This window comes from Daphnia magna, linkage group LG10 (genome assembly GCF_020631705.1).
Source record: "Daphnia magna isolate NIES linkage group LG10, ASM2063170v1.1, whole genome shotgun sequence".
Classification (NCBI taxonomy): domain Eukaryota; kingdom Metazoa; phylum Arthropoda; class Branchiopoda; order Diplostraca; family Daphniidae; genus Daphnia; species Daphnia magna.
In genome coordinates this window covers 8,145,462-8,163,385 of record NC_059191.1, presented here as the reverse complement: position 1 = coordinate 8,163,385, position 17,924 = coordinate 8,145,462, and the positions used below count along the sequence as shown (strand labels likewise).

The 17,924-nt window shown below is 41.8% G+C and overlaps 1 protein-coding gene across 6 annotated transcripts in view; it reads right to left on the bottom strand.

The window, feature by feature from the left end:
* Positions 1-5,459: 5,459 nt before the first annotated feature.
* The window catches only part of LOC116932143 (protein O-mannosyl-transferase TMTC1), a 26,287-nt gene continuing 13,822 nt past the window's right edge, over positions 5,460-17,924 (bottom strand). For all 6 annotated transcript variants that reach the window (XM_045179710.1, XM_045179708.1, XM_045179705.1 and 3 more), the window contains 11 exons: positions 16,817-16,890; positions 14,415-14,669; positions 13,969-14,050; positions 13,748-13,851; positions 13,286-13,341; positions 12,845-12,978; positions 11,173-11,282; positions 9,564-9,911; positions 8,826-8,939; positions 6,758-6,946; positions 5,460-6,341 (listed from right to left, as the gene is read on the bottom strand). In XM_045179710.1, coding sequence (XP_045035645.1) covers positions 5,963-6,341; positions 6,758-6,946; positions 8,826-8,939; positions 9,564-9,911; positions 11,173-11,282; positions 12,845-12,978; positions 13,286-13,341; positions 13,748-13,851; positions 13,969-14,050; positions 14,415-14,669; positions 16,817-16,890 — 1,845 coding nt within the window. In that variant the 3' untranslated portion in view covers positions 5,460-5,962. The remainder of the gene's footprint in view (positions 6,342-6,757; positions 6,947-8,825; positions 8,940-9,563; positions 9,912-11,172; positions 11,283-12,844; positions 12,979-13,285; positions 13,342-13,747; positions 13,852-13,968; positions 14,051-14,414; positions 14,670-16,816; positions 16,891-17,924) is intronic.

Sequence of the window (17,924 nt, the reverse complement as noted above, 5' to 3'; positions counted from 1 at the left end):
TCCCCTGTATCAAAATTTTGCGTCTTGTTACTGTACGCTACCTTCGTAATAGTCTCACTCGTAATGCGTCCAGCCACGGACAAGAACAAAGTGTTGGATCAGCCATCAGTTAGTCACTAGTCGTACACCATTGTAACCTCAGCTACATTCGTTTCGAAGTCGTGGTCTTGATAAATGCAATGACGCACCAGCTGCAAAAATGAAAAGACGACCACATCGCATAGAAATAGCACCAGTTCAATTATGTGATGTCCGTTCTCAGCGTGACCAGTTAATAGAATGCCAACAACTATATCTATGTTGTTCTACAAAGATTGATGTCTGCTAACTCGTTTACTTTCACAGGGTTGAACGATTAATTAAATTAAGTTTTTTTTTTTATTATTCTGTTTTCTCAATACGTTACGTCGTAGTTGCATTATCTGCATCGTACAGAGATGTAAATTGGTGGAAACAAGCAGCTGGAAATAGGAAAGAGAAAAAGAGTGAATCGATTTGTTTCGTGGTACTGACGAGTGATTCAATTGGCGCTACAGTTGAGTATCTTGCGTTCTGCAATTCGTTTTGATGTTTTGTTTCATTCGGCAGAGATAGGCCTATTGAAATGCTGATCTCTACATTACACTGGTCCTACTACCCAGATATTACCTATGAAGGGCCGGTTGACGGAATAGGATGAATAACTCGGACAGCCCCTAAGAAATTCCATTAGATGTACCGGCCGGTATACTTGGTATTACTGATGGTAACTTACACTGAATACTGCCATTGCAGCTGTTCCTTATTCATTCTGCGTTGGCTACCACTTACTAATTAACAGACGATGGGCCACTGGCGTAGGCATTTCTTCTTTTTTGTTGTTCGGCTAATCCCCACACGAATTCTTGCTGGATAGACATATAGTTCATAGCTGGCTTTCTTCTCCTCTGAAGCCGTTAACGACTAAATGAGGGCGTTGCGGTATAGTGGCGTGAGGTGCTGCCGGTGCTACTGGCTAGTTGCCAAGTGCCAAACCCTCCATTTCCTCGTCAAGGCAATTGAATCAAGAGCTTCGAACTGAAAACATTGAACCAATTTCTTTTGTGTTGTTGGTAGCTTCCCAAAGCCAAGTGACCCGGGGAGCACAAAAGCACTTGCATCATCTATATTTTGTCGTATTTTACTCCGCAGATGAATCAAGCGAAAGAAAGAGAGATCATATCATATGTGAATAAATCTACGAAAGGAAGCAAACACAAGGGCTTTAAAAGGTGAACAAAAGTTAAAGCAGGGCAAAGCTATACATCAGCTGGCAACAACTGCTAAATATTTCATGTGCAAATGGTCGAATAAGTTACAATACCAAGGCACGTCAGAAATTTAAGAGGGCCAGCCGTCATTTGCAAGTAATACACTATAGCGGGGCAGCCGATCCTGATGTGGATATCCAAGCAGGAAACTTGATGGAACTTGCTGCAGTTATACATGTTGCATTATTGCACACGTTCAGCTTTGGCGAAGTCCAGCCCAGCGACAGCAAAGCTAAAATACGAGTCATGGGACATTGTGTCTCACAGCGGTTTGTTCTTGTGTCGTCGACGTGATGAGTTTGAGGCCTCGGTGGTTTAAATGCGTCCCTTCTTTTTTTTTTTACTACCCCTCGTTTTTCTTGTGTCCTACTCTTCTGCCCTATAGAACATAGATGTACAGCACATGGTGGGATCCCAGCAGCTTTTACTCGTTTCTATATAGATACACTATATTTATTTATGTGCCGTGCTGTGGACTATAGCTACACAGCGGATCTATGCTTCCACACAGTTATGGATATCAGGCACTGAGAACACATAAACAAGTACCTACTTATACTTTGTGCTGCACTGAAGGTAGATCCCGAGTCAGTGTAATCGCAAACTTGGTCGTCGAGGAGTATTTGGTGTGTAGGCGTGTCGGAAGAAAGAACGGATTGAGCCCTATTCAAATGGAAATTGTTCAAATGTCTTCCATTTTGCTCTTTTGGCTAGAGTTCCAGTCCCTATTCACATATAGGCTACATAGAACATGTGCAGCACGACAAGCTGATTACATGCCTTTTCAGTACAGAGGGAAAGAGAGAAAAAAGGGGAGAGTTTGAGGGTAGTAGAAATAAAGCTGGAGCTTTGAATAATCAATTATGTTGCCGGGATTACGCCTGAGAAGATTGTCGGTCACGCAGTCTGTCCCCTGCTCTCGCACGCTCCCATCCGGATGAACGCATGTTGGAGGCATCACGGCTGACAAAATGAAACTGAGGGGTTCACAAAATGACTGATTGACAAGTATACAATGCGGCGCATCCACATAGATTAGCCTTTTCGGTTAACACACACTACAGGCTAGACGTAATTGATAAGATCGTGTATCCTCTTTATAAAAAAAAAATTGTTTATACTATTCACTGCGACTAGTTTTTAATAAATGACTTGGGTAGATAGCTAAATGCTATCATGGATCCCTGAAGGAGCTTATAGTCCATATCCTCTTTTTAATTTCGTTCTTCTCAGATCTTTTTCTTTCCTTTTTTTTGTGTGTGTGTGTGTGTGGCTGGAACGGATTGTGATAGGCGAGGTGATGTCATGGCCAAGTAACGTTAACGATCCGCTGTCCTATCCCCACACTGTTCACTATCGATCAGGATAGGGACCACGATCCCATGTTTGATTTAATCAACTCAATGTCGTGTGCTACTTTTCCTTCTTTCACATGTTATCACAGATAGAAAAGGCCACTAATCACCGATGGCAAACCGATTTTTGATCACCGAGGTGATGTAGAATCAATTCTTTTAGAGGTTCATACAAGTAAAGGCTGTCTGATTCCAGCTAACCACAGCCGTGTCTTCCTTATTAGCTTGTTACGTAAACATCAGAGGAAAGGCTCACGTTGGAGTCGACGGCAAGTCGCCAAGTGGTTAATGAACTTGCTGCCGCTAATTCGTGCGCGGCAGTTGGCAAACGAGAACAGTTCGGGACCAAAGGGTTTCTCTTTAGCATTCGACGAAGCGAAAACTGGCAAGCGAACCTTTGAACATTGCATTTGCATCGTAATACGATCTTCTGTATTCATTTTGTGTCATCCTACGTTTCGCGTCCAAACTTTTGCCAGAAATCGTGCATTGAACTTTAACGCCGGCAATCGCTTGGTAACGAATTGTACTTCAATTATAGCACAAATAAATGTGCGAATAGATAAACAACACTGTCCGAAATGTGTCGAAAGAAACAAAGATTATGTTGAGCTACTCGTGATTCAATTTGACAGAGAAAATGGCGATGTGATTGAGGCAATGTCAGTATCTTTTTGCATTTGTTTACCCACCCAAATCAATCCGATACCGTCCACTATTTACGACGAATGCATTATTCATCAAAAAGACCGATGTTGACTTTTCTTCCATTTACAAAGAAGCACAGAGTAATAGATGAATAAATAAAACGAATGCCATCAGGCGGAAATGAACGATCCAATGAATAACGCAAAAGCTACTGAAACATTGTGCAGGTCGATAGGTCAGTTTAGGCTCACATGAACAGTACAAATGGTAAAGAGCCGCACGAGGCAAAAGTTCATTGACAACTGATTGACAGGTACCGGTAAACATATTCAAATTAAACGGAAAACGAACGGTTTCACATCGGGAGTCACCATAATTCACGGGGAAACGGGCATAGCATCGTAACTGAGACCCCCAAAAAACAAAACAACCAAGATGCTTAATCTGTTAAAGCATGACATGACCAATAACTCATAAGTGCTTCTAAATAAAATATCTATCCATCAATCTATGAGTTACCTTGTTAGTGTAAGAGACACTGTGTTGTACGGTTAGTGCGATTAAACATGACAGAGACAAACTACACCTCTTGCGTTATTAATATTATACGTCAGCTGTCACAAAAGAGGTCAAACAGCATCCAATGAGGAAAAAACAAAAGAATAACTCAAGCACTGCCATAGGTTTACGCAACCATTACTCCACTTGCAAGAAGGGAGCCTTAGATCTAATGATTTGAAATAGTCCTGCGTCAGTCTATACCCTTGATGTGATCCTCGTACCTACGCCAAATAATTGAACACCTGGATTTCGATATATTAAAGAAAACGAATAAAAGCACATGTTCTGCGATCTATATGCCACACACAGGCTTTAATAATCAAATACAAGCTCGTGCCATACAGTCGACAGATGTAGATGAACACGTGAATTTTAAGTCGTGTATAAGAATACTGAAAAAGAAACAGAGAAAAACGTCATTCAAGATTAAAAAGAAACACAGGGACAACACAGGACGGAAGGATGAAAGATGCAGGTAGGCTGCAAGAGATAGACATCCGAATAAATAAAACAAAGCAGAGCACAAAAAGTGATTTTAACGGATTTTCAGATGTCACTGAAAACGAAGTAGCGTGCAAAAAGTAAAAGCTTATTGTACTGCACGCCGCCAAGAAAAATAGTTTTCGATGGATCGATAATCAGGATTGCCGGTGTTCCGGCTATACACGTAAAGCCTATACCGAACTGTCCGATATTATTCGGCTAGACCGGACATCGCACACCCAAAACACTCGCCCTTCTTTTTTTCCATCCGGCTGCCCCCTAGATCTTTCCCTTATTTCCCTATTGTACTCATCCTTGTGTGTAGATGGTAATCGATGCGGATCTCAAAGAAAGCTTTAAAGGTTTTGTTTGGCTTTCTATTTGCCATGCTTTTCTTGTACACGTTCTGCTGGCTTACTGTGCCGGATAGCATCATTGCGCTAACCGATAGCCGATCCACATTCACGCTTCATCGGGACGTCCTAGATGCGCCGTTGCCACTCACGTTGCACATCGGCCAACAGCTGAGAACGCAGTGGCACATCCGTCCCAGTGATCGTTGGTAACGCTGCGTGATCAGACTTGCACGCGGGCGACAAGAGTAAACAATTGCGCTGTAATTCGGCCAACAAGCATCGCATGTTCCAGCCGTAGAAAACAATTACAAGTCGCTGAAACTGAAAAAGTCAGAAACTAGACATGGATGCATTCATTCTTGTCGCAGGCTCACAAACGCGTAGAGAAAATAGAAAAAGGAACACGATGAAAATCAAAAAGCGCGCTGCTTCTTTTAGCGTTTAACACGGCGATAATAAAGTAAACAGTCCGTTAGATGGTGAAGGGAAACCGCAATATACGGTTGATGCTGCGTTAATTGTTCCGTAACTAAACGGATATATCATGTGTTACGAAAGCGAAACAAATCTCCTGGACCAGTATAACACGATTACACGTCCTTGTGAACACACGCGTACTGCTTCTGGCTGATCATTCATGAGCCGTGATGCGGTCTACGGCGCTTTCTAATCTGATGCGAACGCGAGCGGGGACGCGGGGATCGATACGTAGCAAGAATAAATTATTTCCGTTAGCCCCGCGAAAATGAGAAATCAACAACAACATCTAACCAACAACATTTGTATTCCATTATACCCGAGTATGTATCCTCGCCCATCAGCGGAACAAAATATTGCCGTGTCATCGCATTACATCAACACTTTCTTTTCCCCCTTAATTATATATGCGTCAACAATATAGTACATTATATGATTACATTCGTTCGTATCATTTTTTTTTTTTATATTAAACTTTGGCCAGTCAGTGTCAGCAAGGATTTACGTAGTGTGACGGCCCGCGTCATTGGGTCCACGTTTCATGTTAACAAGCATTACTTAGTCCGCATCTAGCGGATATGACGCGTGATGGAGCTAATCATACAGTTTAGATGACATTGTTCTGGATTATACTAATTAATGATGATGAGACATCCTGGTTACAGGCCAAGTGAATCCATTTTTTATTATACAGCGTATGAGGTTTGATCCATGGATAGGAAATATTTGGCCAACCTCATATAATAATAACGATCTATCAGAAAATAATGGCGAATAAATAAGAAATAACCTTTCAGTTTTTGGCCGTTTTGTTCCAACGGTAGTTGGAGGTGGTGCCGCCACGTTGCTGACGGGACTCTTGCCGTTGCGGCTGATGATGCAATTTGGCCTGCTGCTGATGTTGCAATCGATTGGCCGTGATCCAGTGGCCGGTCATGGGCATTGCAGATGCTGGCGGATGGTGAGCCGCTGGTATGGCTCCAATCGTCGTTTTGTCCGCATTCCTGTAATGCTTTATAGTTCGGCCATTGCTGCTCGACCCGGTATCCACATTGGCGCTCTTCTTTTCCGCTTGCAGCCAATGCAGTAAGTTCAGAGCTTCTCGGTGGTTCGAGTTTAGAGTGAGAACTTGATTCAGCAGATGGAGGGCCTGCTCTGTCTCATTCCGCTGCCTGTCCGTCATTCACGCATGCAACGCACACACACACACAAAGTTAATAAAGGAACAAAAGACGTCAGCTAGGCTCTACCTTCAATCATGAACCATTCGCTGTCTCTCTTTTATTTTTGTGGCACCCCCCGCGTGTCATTCCCGTCCGCTACGCTTCTCCCCCCTTAAGATTATTTTTCGAAAAGCTACATGGCTTATGCTTACATCATTTAGTTAATTACTGTTGTCGGTCTAAATCGCTATGGATGGCACAGGTCCTTCAGGAATAAGTCAGCGATGCAAATTATGCATTTCTACAAGATTATACAAGTCTATACTGCCGTATGTAAAAATCGATTTAAAGGCTTACGGTGCCGCTCTCAAGCCATTCGCCCGCAAATTGGCATTTAATTTTCAAATGTTGGGAGTAAGACTTACAAATAAAGAACGGCGAGATTGTAGTGGGCGTGAGCGTGGTGCGGATGAGAACGAATGGCATCGCGGAAGCGGAGCTCTGCCTCTTGTACGGCCATCTCTTTGCGGCGGTCACCATCTTCCATGTCGTCAGCTCGGGCAAGCAAAACGGTCCCTAAATTATTGAGAGCGCTGGCGTAGTTGGGCCATAATCTGTGACAAACAAAAACAAAACAAACAAAAAATGAAAAGACACAAATCTTTTGGGGAAAAAGCAATAACATTGTAGATTTGGAACAATTTTCAATTTGTATTCTCCACTTTTTGTTCCGGACTATTCAATAAATAATCCCGGTGGCCGCAAGGATTTTATTTTTGAAAGGTTTACACGACTGTCAGTGTAAGCCTGGGCTTTACGTATGTATTCTGCGCGTTGGCCACTGTTACGTGTATAATAGTATAGTCAATAATCTGTCCCGGCGAATGAGTGTCAAATAAGCAGCAACGTCAGTGACATGGACTTCTTGCAGCTGGAACCGTTGGTTGCAGCGGCAATATCCTCAATCAAATCAAACACTAACCAAAAGCCAAGAAAAAGAGCTTTTCCTAAAGAGAATCTTGCGTATATATATATATAAGATTTCCGGATGGCTGACATTGCCATGCTGCAATATATAGCCATGGCCTTCAGCCAGATTTGCCCGATATCTATGGCAAAGAAATATCAAATTCGAAATGGACGATACAAAAAAAAATACACAAATATTGAAAGAAAGACGTAGAGTCAGGGAACAACACAACAATTCGGAAGAGGACTTTGAATGCATGAATAATTTCCATTTTGCATAATGCGAATGACGTGTGTTGGTGACTCTCCACTGGCCGGAGTGCATCCAGCGTGTATAGAACCGAGCAAAAGGAAAAGAGAACAAAGCACCAAAGCGAAAGACAGTCATCGCCTGTACATACTAGTTAAGAAGAAATGGCACACACACACACACACACACACACAAAAAAAAAGAAAAGAGCAAAGCTCCGTGGAACCGAAAAATGTGTGTCGCGAAGGAAAGGGCGCTCAGATGGAACTGGAAACCGAGCAAAAGACACTTACAGCTCGAAAAGAAGCTTTCAAAATGCAGATGAAAAACCTACATATCGACTTGTTTTGGGGACCCGTGTGTGTCTGTTTCGTTCTCTTTGCTCACGAATTCTAACGCCCACTATCCGGCTAAATCTAGTCACGCATCTCGATTTTTCTTTATTCTCCGTCTCGCGTTCTATCGTCGACATTCACGGCCATACATCACCGCCTTTCAATCGCGTTTTTCTTTTTCGCGCTTGGCAAGTGACATTTCTATTGGCGTGTTAACGTTTTTTTTTGTTGGTGCCCACGTAGACAACAGAGCAAAGACATCGTTCAACTCGAGTTGCTCTTGTTTATTTTGTTCTATTGCCTTCTCTTGTCTTTAGCAAAGGTGCGTGATTTTTTTTTAAAGTTTGTTTTGCAACGATACATTGCCGATAAAACGAATTACGTTTTGCCATTTTAAAAAACAAAACAAACAAAACTACAAAATGATGAGAAAAATAATAAAATACTTAAAAAGGGCGAGTGAAACCGAGTGGAAGGAATTCATTTTTTGCCAGGCAAACAGACGAGGGAAAGTTTTGAAAAAATGCGAAACTTTTAAAAAGAAATAAAAGTTTTTTTTTTTCCCCCTGCTCTACAGCCAATTTTCGTGTGTTTGTACCTGCAAGTATAACGGCAGCGCAAGCGTGTTGTACTTTTATTTTCCAACAAAAACGATGCAGAAAATCTCTTCAACAAATAAAAAAAAATTGACTAAAGAGAAACTTCCTACGCGTAGGTTTTTAGAGTTTCTAAGTTTACTTGTGTCCCGTTTTCCCTCCTTTTCATAGCTTGATGGCCATACATTTGTATCGCCAAAAACATAAAAAACATAACGAAGAGATAGGAAGACAATCAGCGATGACTTTTAAAAGGCGAGTAATATGTTAGCCTCACAAATCAAGTGAAGAAACACGAGAACAAAACACTGCAATTGTAGAGGAACAAGAGAAAATAACTTACTCGATAGCTGTTCGATAGTGATCGATAGCAGTTTCCCAGCGGCCGTCGTCTTTCTGAACGTTAGCGTAATTGTAGTGCATCTTGGCGTTATTAGGAAGCGTCCGCAATCCGGACCTGCATTCGATGAAAAAAAGTGGGCCGCATACAGATAGAGGCGAGAACAAGAAGAATACACGGAATGAAATAAGCAAATAAATATCGATCGGGCCAATCAATATCACGCGGCATTCACGTAGTGTGTCGTTCGGAATTTGGAAAGGCTCAAGTACAAATAGAAAGAGTGATAACAAAAAAAAAAGGCTAAAGAAATGAGCTACTGAATGACGAGAAAGAGAAAGAAAAAATTGAAGAATGAAAGAAAAATGTTGAACACTGAGCCAAGAATGTGCACAGATAGCCAACCGAATGGCGCTATCTGCCATTCCTGGCACGTGCCACTCCCCACTATTTCGCTTCTTTCTTATTCTCTTCCTACGTTTTGTATATGTAATACGGTGCGTCAGTATACGTGGAAATAATACGCTGAAAAGCGCGAGACTAGAAAACTCAAATGGAACAAAATCAAAGGAAATGATGGTGGTAAAGCTCGTTCCGAGAAACCGGCCGAAATCAAACATCGGCATTGATTTTCGTGATTGCAGTCGTCAAGCAATGAAGTGACTTGATAGAGTCTAATCATTTACACAGATAGATTATAGCTATAAGTCTGAAACAAATAAATAATAATAAAAGACTTAATCGAAAAGCGTCCGACGATCAGCCCAGTCGAGGTTGCGTGTCCAGGTTTTAGTGGCGAAACAGACGGCCAGTAGGATGGCACCGAACAAGAAAAGGCAACGGGCGAATACTTGACGATCAGGCCGCCAGTAGTTCGAAGAAGAAGAAGACGACGATGACGTAGAAGAGGAAGAAGATGAGGATGAAGAAGAAGAACAAGTCGACGACGAACGACGGCGTCGTAATGAGGCATAGGATCCGGTCGCGTTTTGATGGCAGACCAGTCGACCAGCACGAATCGTCCACCGGGATCGCGTCGAACGAAAGACGATCCGCAAACCAAGAGCCACGATCAGGCAATAACCCAGACTGCAAGTGCCATAAAAAAAATAAAAAGACATGGCATAAGAAGAGGAAAGCAATTGAACATCATCAGTATCACAGTCCCCCCACCCATGCAGCTGCCCTCTATTGTTTGCTTTCTTTTTACTGTTTATATATATGTGGATGCTAAAGTATATACAGCATCGACGTGGAAGTGAGGCTGAAATAGAGGTATAAAAGAAAAGGGGGATAGTTTCTTTATGTCAACGATGGAGACTGAATTGACGTGAAACTGGGTATGGCGGTCCGCTCGATGCGGACGACGGCCGGATGAGATCAGAGAACAAGAGAGAAAGAAAGAAAAAAAGGGGGGACATGGAATGCTCTTTCAATCAGCTTCCGTCTGGATCGGCTCGTTTGTTTTTCACAATGTTTCCATTCGTTTGGCATGCGTCGTCTTTTTTTTTTTCTCCGCTAAATTCTTTACATTTCTCTCCATATGTTACTTGCTTATCGTCTTCTATTTTGTTTTTACTTTGTGCGATCCATTTGTTTTTTTTTTGCCATCGATTTCTTTATTGTTAAATGGGAATTGCCAGGCTCCTCTGAAAGTCGACGAAGAAACAATAAGAGAGAAGGGAGAACTATTCATCAGACATACCAAGACTACCCCGAAAGAAAAAGAAAACAAAGAAGGGAGGGGATTACACATATTGAAGTGGAACACACGGCAATGCTGCACATGCCATTAGACCGTAATTGCATAGACCGTCGTCCCGGGCAATTACGGGCACGTCTGTATGTTACAACCCGCAGTTGGGCAGAGAAATAAGGAGCGAAAGGACAGGCAGAGAACGGCTTAATTTGAAACATCGTTACATCGTCAAAGGGGGCTGCTGCAACTGCTACAATACATCCAGCAGCATCGTGGATATGGTTAGTCTACACAACGGGGAGGGGGAAAAAAAAAATTCTTTCCTTAAAAACTCTTTCTTAATTTGTTTTCTTTTTATTCTTTTTCCTCTGGCTTTCAAAACCATCGAGGAAAAAAACAAATAAAATAGAAGAAAAAAACCGGAACAATAGAATCAGATAAAAGGATGTCTGGCATTTTGCTATTAAATGCAAAGTAAATGTCAAATAGCGGCAAACAGGAGGAAAAACAAGTTAACTTATTAACGATCCCAACGCAAGGGTAGAAGAGATTCAACAAAAAAAAAAAAGTGAATCGAAGAATAATAATTATCATTAATGACCGTGACACTGGCGAAAACTGTTTGAAATGTAAACTATACACGGGGTTTACCTTGGGAGGTAGAGAAGCCGCTCCGCAACGACGAATCCGCACGGATAGAACAAATTGGAGGCTGGCAGCATCGGCCAGACCATGACGGCAGCGCTCCATAAAATTACCTTCTGAAAATACGTTTGCCCACAAAACTTTTGTATTATGCCTGCTGATTGAAGTTGCACACACGGACTAATAGTTCGGCTTGCCAATGTAAAGAAAGAAGCAATTAAATGACGTCATACTCTATCGTGTAGTTAGACGATATTGCCTGTACAGATTGCGCCCGTGATAAACGAAACCGAGGCATATAAACAAAGCAGCTAATAGGATGAAAGAGACTGAACCCTTTCTGAAAAAGAAAATGCTAAGCTGATTCAGATCGTTGGTTTCGTTTTTTTTTGTGCCCCTTTTAAATCTCCTGTTTCCTATTTCATCGCCGAACCCTTTTAACTTTGATTTTGGCTGACTGATTTTTAGACTTGACTTCTCTTTTCCGTTCTAGTCGGCTTTTGTTTTGATGTGTCTTCATCGAGCTGATTGGCTTGGCAAACAAGCGGACAGGATAACGTGCCGTTCGATTGATTTTTCGTCTTCCTTTTTTTCCAAAAAAACAGGTCAACATCAAAGTGAACGGCACAAGACCGAGGGCAGACGGTGCGCTAGGAGTTCTGAAGCCTGACTTGATTATTTTTTTTCTATTACGTCATCGCATATACCCAACAGGCAAAATAGCTGATCATGTCCACATCGTCCTCCAATGCGACAATCATATCGTTTTAAAGAGAAATATCCGTCCTCTACGTATTGCAGTTGTACTAGAAAAATGAAAAAATCATTCAATACTCTTGTTTGTTCGTTCAATTGTTTAAAAGGGAAGAAAAGTGGGTTTGGTGAACAGCTGGTCACTCCGAGTGACTGTGTGTTTGTCGACGAAAGTACGTGGGTTGGACGTGGAAGCCAAAAAAAAATTTATAATAACAACAGTCAATAAAACTAGCAAGAACGGAGAATGTAGGGGGTGCGTAGATTTGTAAAATATTTGATTTCCTCTGTATCGCTAAACTTGAATCAAACCAAAGTTTTGTTGCGATCGTTTCGGCTTTTGAAAATTCAAGTTATCCCACGCAAATGCATAAAGATTGACTACTTCCACGATGATAATCAACCAAGAGAAACAAAAACAAAAAATGCTAAAGTTGACAAACATTCAACGCCCTTAAAAGGGGGGACACGAATAAGAGAAAAAACAATTGCAACTGGAGGAGCTGATGTGCGTGTCAACGTGCCATACACATTGCCAGATGATCTCTCCATTGAGTTTTTAGCACGTCGCATCTAGATTGTGGCAATCCTTTTAGATACGTTTCCAGAAACTGAGGGGAGGGTGGGGCATGCGATTAAGTTGCCAGACCCACACATAGACGCTTAGTCTCACTCGCAAATACGGGCCTGTCTAGCTTATAAGCTGCCTAATGTAAGCTTTCTTGCTACAAACAGAAGTCGGACGAACACAGACGCTTATCTCAAACCCAATGAAAAGAATTCCAACGAAAGACGTCTAAAAACGTAGTGAGAAAAATGTTTCAAGTGATGGCGATGAGCAAAGGAGGTTAGGTTAAAAAGAAATCATAACGCCATAATGACTGCACGTGAAAGGAGGAGTGATAATATGGGAAAGGGAACTCACTTTGCGGTTGAGCCAGGCGTAGACGAGCGTAACGGCCAGTGACGTGTAGAAGAAGAGCGTTCCCACGTTACGCCAATCGCGCCAGTCCTCCACTAATGGGATCGAGCCGTTCTGCCAGTCGTAACTCAGCAACACTGGTGTTGCGTGATGTATCCCGAACGGTAGTTAAAGAAAAAAAAAAACAAAAACAAAAACAGTAGCATAGAGCCATTATTATGATTATTTTTACATTGCTCTTTGAACAATTACGTTGATAGTCTTTATGTGATTTTTTTAAGTTGCTTTTTTCGGTCGCCAAATGGCGTTACTTAAGCATATAAGTTTTGCTACGTTCTAGGGTCCCATTTATAGGCCCATGAAAAACAATGTTCAGCTATCGGAAATGGTCGGCTGAGACGGGCGAGAGAGTGGCATGGCGCTAAAGGAGAAGGAAGCACTCACCTGGGGCCAAGAGTAGTCCCATGTTAAAGGCTGGTAGATACAGCATGGTGAGTATCCTGCGGGAGGTGGAAACCGGTGGTACGACGTCATAAAGTTCAATGTAAAAATTCAAGTTAAAGAAAAAGGGAAAACATGCAACGTCCATTAGAGCCGGGATGCAATCACTTCCCATAATTTCCTTCATATTATACAGGCACATTCTGCATCCGTAAAAGAGAGTCGTATACGCAAGGTGAGCGGCTTTGACGGTTATGATTACATCCCTACGCAATCCCTCGTACGTATAAGCACGTGTATAGTTAAAGGCTATTCTTAGCTGTGCTAATCCCTTCTTTTTGAAAGATCTACTGGCCAGCGCTGTACGATGGCCGTATAGACAAAAAGAGGTGAACATCGGGGGGTATTAAGACGTACTACGTGACACAAATAAGAATCTGCAGTAATCATGCCCCCATCGTATACCTGGCTTTTCGACTGGAAGCAAACGCTGCCGGATTGTCTTGCTCGGAGAAAAGAGGTAGCTGGCCTTGCTGTAGAGCAATCCTAGCCGCGAGCAGTACGAACGTCTATTTGATAACGAAAAATCCAACATTAGATTTACAGCTTTTCCAATATTTTATTTCTTCCCCCGTGGTGATGCCTTTGGAGTTGGAATGAATCGATATAAAAGAATGATTTCTTACGGTGAAGAGCGACAAAAGAATAGGCCAGCATTTGAAGACGACCGTCAACCAGCAACTGCAACTGTTCCATCTACTCGTCGATCTGTAAGAGATAAATGCGGTTTTAGTTCATCTATTATTAGTGATTTAAGTTGGAAAAAAGCGTTCGTTCACTTTTCACTTTGACTCGAGAGATGCAATGACTATTATTTACAAGGCATTCGGTTTCACGTTGATTCTTTACCAAATGAGCATTTTCATAATTTCTACGATTCCATTAGAAGTTCGTGGATTTTTTAAAATGAGAGGATCCTGCACAAAATCAAATAGATTGCGCATTCCATTCGACTTCAATGATACAGTTCGTTGTACCCGACTTTCCAGCTAAAGTTCGAATGTCTTTGGGAGACACACCGTCGTTAACGACATGATGCATTATCAATGAGAAAGACTAACGGACAAAATACTTGTTGCTGGCCGATGTGTAGATTTTGCCACGGCCGCATCGACGAGTGTCACAGCTACTGGCCGATTGTTGATGTAGACGAATAATATCCCAAGTGATGGCGACGGGTAGAGCGGCAATGCCGTTTTCTTTGGCCGCCAGAGCCAAGAAGGCCGACAACAAACTAACAATCCTCAGAAAGAGGACATTGAAACATGTCACTGGATGTCGAGATCCGCTTCTCATTCCACCTGATTTCTGATTATTCATCGTCGCCCTGTGTGTAGATAAAACACAAGTTGCTGGTTAGTACACACACACACACAAATGTCAATGAAAACTTTTGAAATAACATAATTCATTTGATTCGGGCCAAGTCAAACTCTATAATTAGTCCAACGCCAAAGCATCCTGAATATTTCTGTTTTAGAGTTCACTTTACGTTGTACAGATTTGTGTTCAGTTTGGATCGCGTTCACAATGTGCAATAAGGCTTCTATCGTTCACAATGTATGAGCACACGAGCTCACCGGCTTGTACACGACGCGTACACACTCAAGTCAATACAATGTTAATCAGCAATGGCTATATAGACGAACGGCGAGATGCGGCAAAGAGATGAGACTGTATACGTCAATACCTCTCATCCTACTGAATCACTAATGCTGTGCATCAGTTGTATCATTGATAGTCTTACGGTGGGGAGCAGCTGCAGCGGTTGCATCGGCGAAAAGCTCGTCTCATCTGGTTCAGCCATCTCGTGTATAGATTCACGGTATCGCGAGCAAAATTAGGTTATTTTATTCATTAAGTCGTCCTTATTGTTGCGCTGAAACAAGTTCACGTGATTCAATTTTTTTTCGCATGCAGCACAACGATAAATGTGTAATAAAGTATTGGATTAGCGTTTTTTCTTTCCCTCCTCCGATAGTAAATAAGAGATTCTGACAGTGGCGTTCGTGATCGCTGGTACAGATGTAAAAAAAAGAATGGGAAAGAGATATTGTACTTGATATGGCCAGCGAGCCGTTACAATGTTGGCCCAACAGTGTCAGTATTGTAACGTCAGAGAAATGACTGAATGATCGGACATCGAGAAGAAAGACGAGATGATACGAAAAGAGATGAATCCATCATTTCCAATGACATTGGCCAACTCTTTTCCATCAGCACAGTCATTCAGCCAACTCTCCTTTGGTTAGAGACCACATACTCTAGTCCTATATTGCATTCACCGTCGTCGTAATCTTATTACTCGCTCGTTTGAAATTCCCAGCTAGTCGAAATCGTGGGTACAGTTCGATGACAATGCGACGACTCGAATATTATCAACGATTCAACTTTGATCAGACAATACAATGCGGCTTTTAATAGTTATCTTGCACTCGTTCTAAAGTGATCAGCAAACGAACACATGTTTTAGCGCAACCCCAATTTCCAGCAGACTTTCTCGTTACATGCGTCCAATTGATTATTGCGTCTATCCTCGATGATTATCCTGACTGAAACATCTGCAGCCAATGCCATTGTCACTTCTTATAGCGCCCTATTTTCGGGATAATGTAAAGACGTAGTACATCTGCGAAAGCTTCCGATTGCCGTCAAGAAAAGGTGTTATAAATTGCAAGTCTTACTAGTTTTACAAACGGGAGAAGCTTACAGTTTATCCTATTTATATGTAGTCCCGAACTTGAGATGGCATTTAAGCCAGCACAATCCCAAATAGCCAGGCATTCAATTGAACATTGTGACTCTTCTTCATTGAAGTTTGGCAAAGTTTTGAAACTCACGCAACCCTTCCAAGCTTATACACTCTCTCACAGGCTGTGAGAAATAGAAGAAATCGTATAGCTATACTGGAATTCAGATAAAAGATTTTTTTTTTTTTTTGCCACAGATGGAACACTCCCAGGGACGGCCGCTGATTTAGAACCGGCGTCGGGTAACAGCCGTCCACGACGTCGTCTTCATATCCTTTCCTACCTTTTTTTTCTTTCTCTATTATATTCTCTTTCCCTCTGTTCTTCTTGAAAGGAAAAGGAAACCCAAGTGGGTACGCCAAGACGGAAACATTTTTAAAGTTGAGAAACTTTCCGGAATAATAACTCACAGCTTTTTTTTTTGAGGGGGGAGGGACGGGCAAAACTGGCGCGTTGTATTACTAACGACCTCCTTCATTGAGCACTCGTGTCTTCCCTTCCATTTTTTCATTCAAGTTAGGTAGCGCTCCCTAATATAAGACATTGCACAGCTCGTACATATAGAATAACTTGGTGATCTTTTGAACCATTAACGTGATTGTTAGACAATACGGTACCTTAGTGACATCTCGATTACTCTTTTGCATATTCGCCTAGTATGACGTCATTTACTCGGTTTGTTAGAAAGTATAAGGTAACGCTGTATAGATTTAATGGTCTTTACCTGTCATGGCTGATGAAGGACAACAGAAAGAACAGAGTTGTTAGGATGTCGGCTCTGCCCACGATACCTGAAACCTGCAAAAAGAAACACATGAGATGCTGATTTTTGTTTTGTTTTTTTTTAAACGAACGTCTCGTGTACAGAAACGAAGAATAGACGCTATTCTAAAAATCAAATTATTGCAACAAACGGAACACTGACGCATATTGGTATAAAGAGGTTTACAATGTCACGTCAGTATGTCGCACAGGAAAAGCGGATAAACGTATACGAGATGTTAATAACTTATTTTTCTCTTTATACTGTAGGACTGATATATTCCGCAGCGCGTTCCTCGTAACCCTCCCCTCCCCCCCAAAGAGGAGAAAATCTGAATAATCTGCTTCATATCTTCGTGTTTTTCATTCTCTATTTGTTTTTCCTCTCTTTTGTTTATTGAAAGGATTTCTCGGGATCTTTCAACACATTTTTTTTTATTCATCTCGTCATTTTTCGAGATAACTGATGTCAACATTATTTGGGTTCTGAGCAAGTCAAACTACAGTGTTGCCTTTTGTTTTTATTTTTTTTTTTGCCCAAGTTATGAAAGCCACGAACTTGTCACAAGTCGCAATCCCTATCAGTTTGAATCAATACTGCTGTGCACGCGTGCGTTAGCATATTTGCCTGATGCCCAAGCAATCCGGTCGGAAGCTCCAAACAACAACAGCAGTTTCATCGGACGAACTGCTTTTGATAGCTACAGGACAAGTCAAACAATTCCCCCTTTTTTTGAATCAAAATCTATGAGATCAGAAATTGGAAAGACTGTTGAAACTGTGGAGCGTAAGAAAATGACAGCACGAGGCAGTGGATAGAAGGTTTGCCTCGTCTGTTTTCTTTGATTTTCGTACACATTTGTACGTATGAGAAAAGGAGAAGCAAAATTGGATAGGCAACACACGGGAGAATAAATAAGAAATAAAAGAAATAAGTTCAATGACAATACGAGTTCATCCGGAAGATATGGAAACGTCAGCTTGTCATGACGTTTCGTTACATCGTTCCCTGAAACCCCCCCTCCCCGTTTCTCTCGGGAAGTAACTTGTTTGACACTTTAGATAGGAAG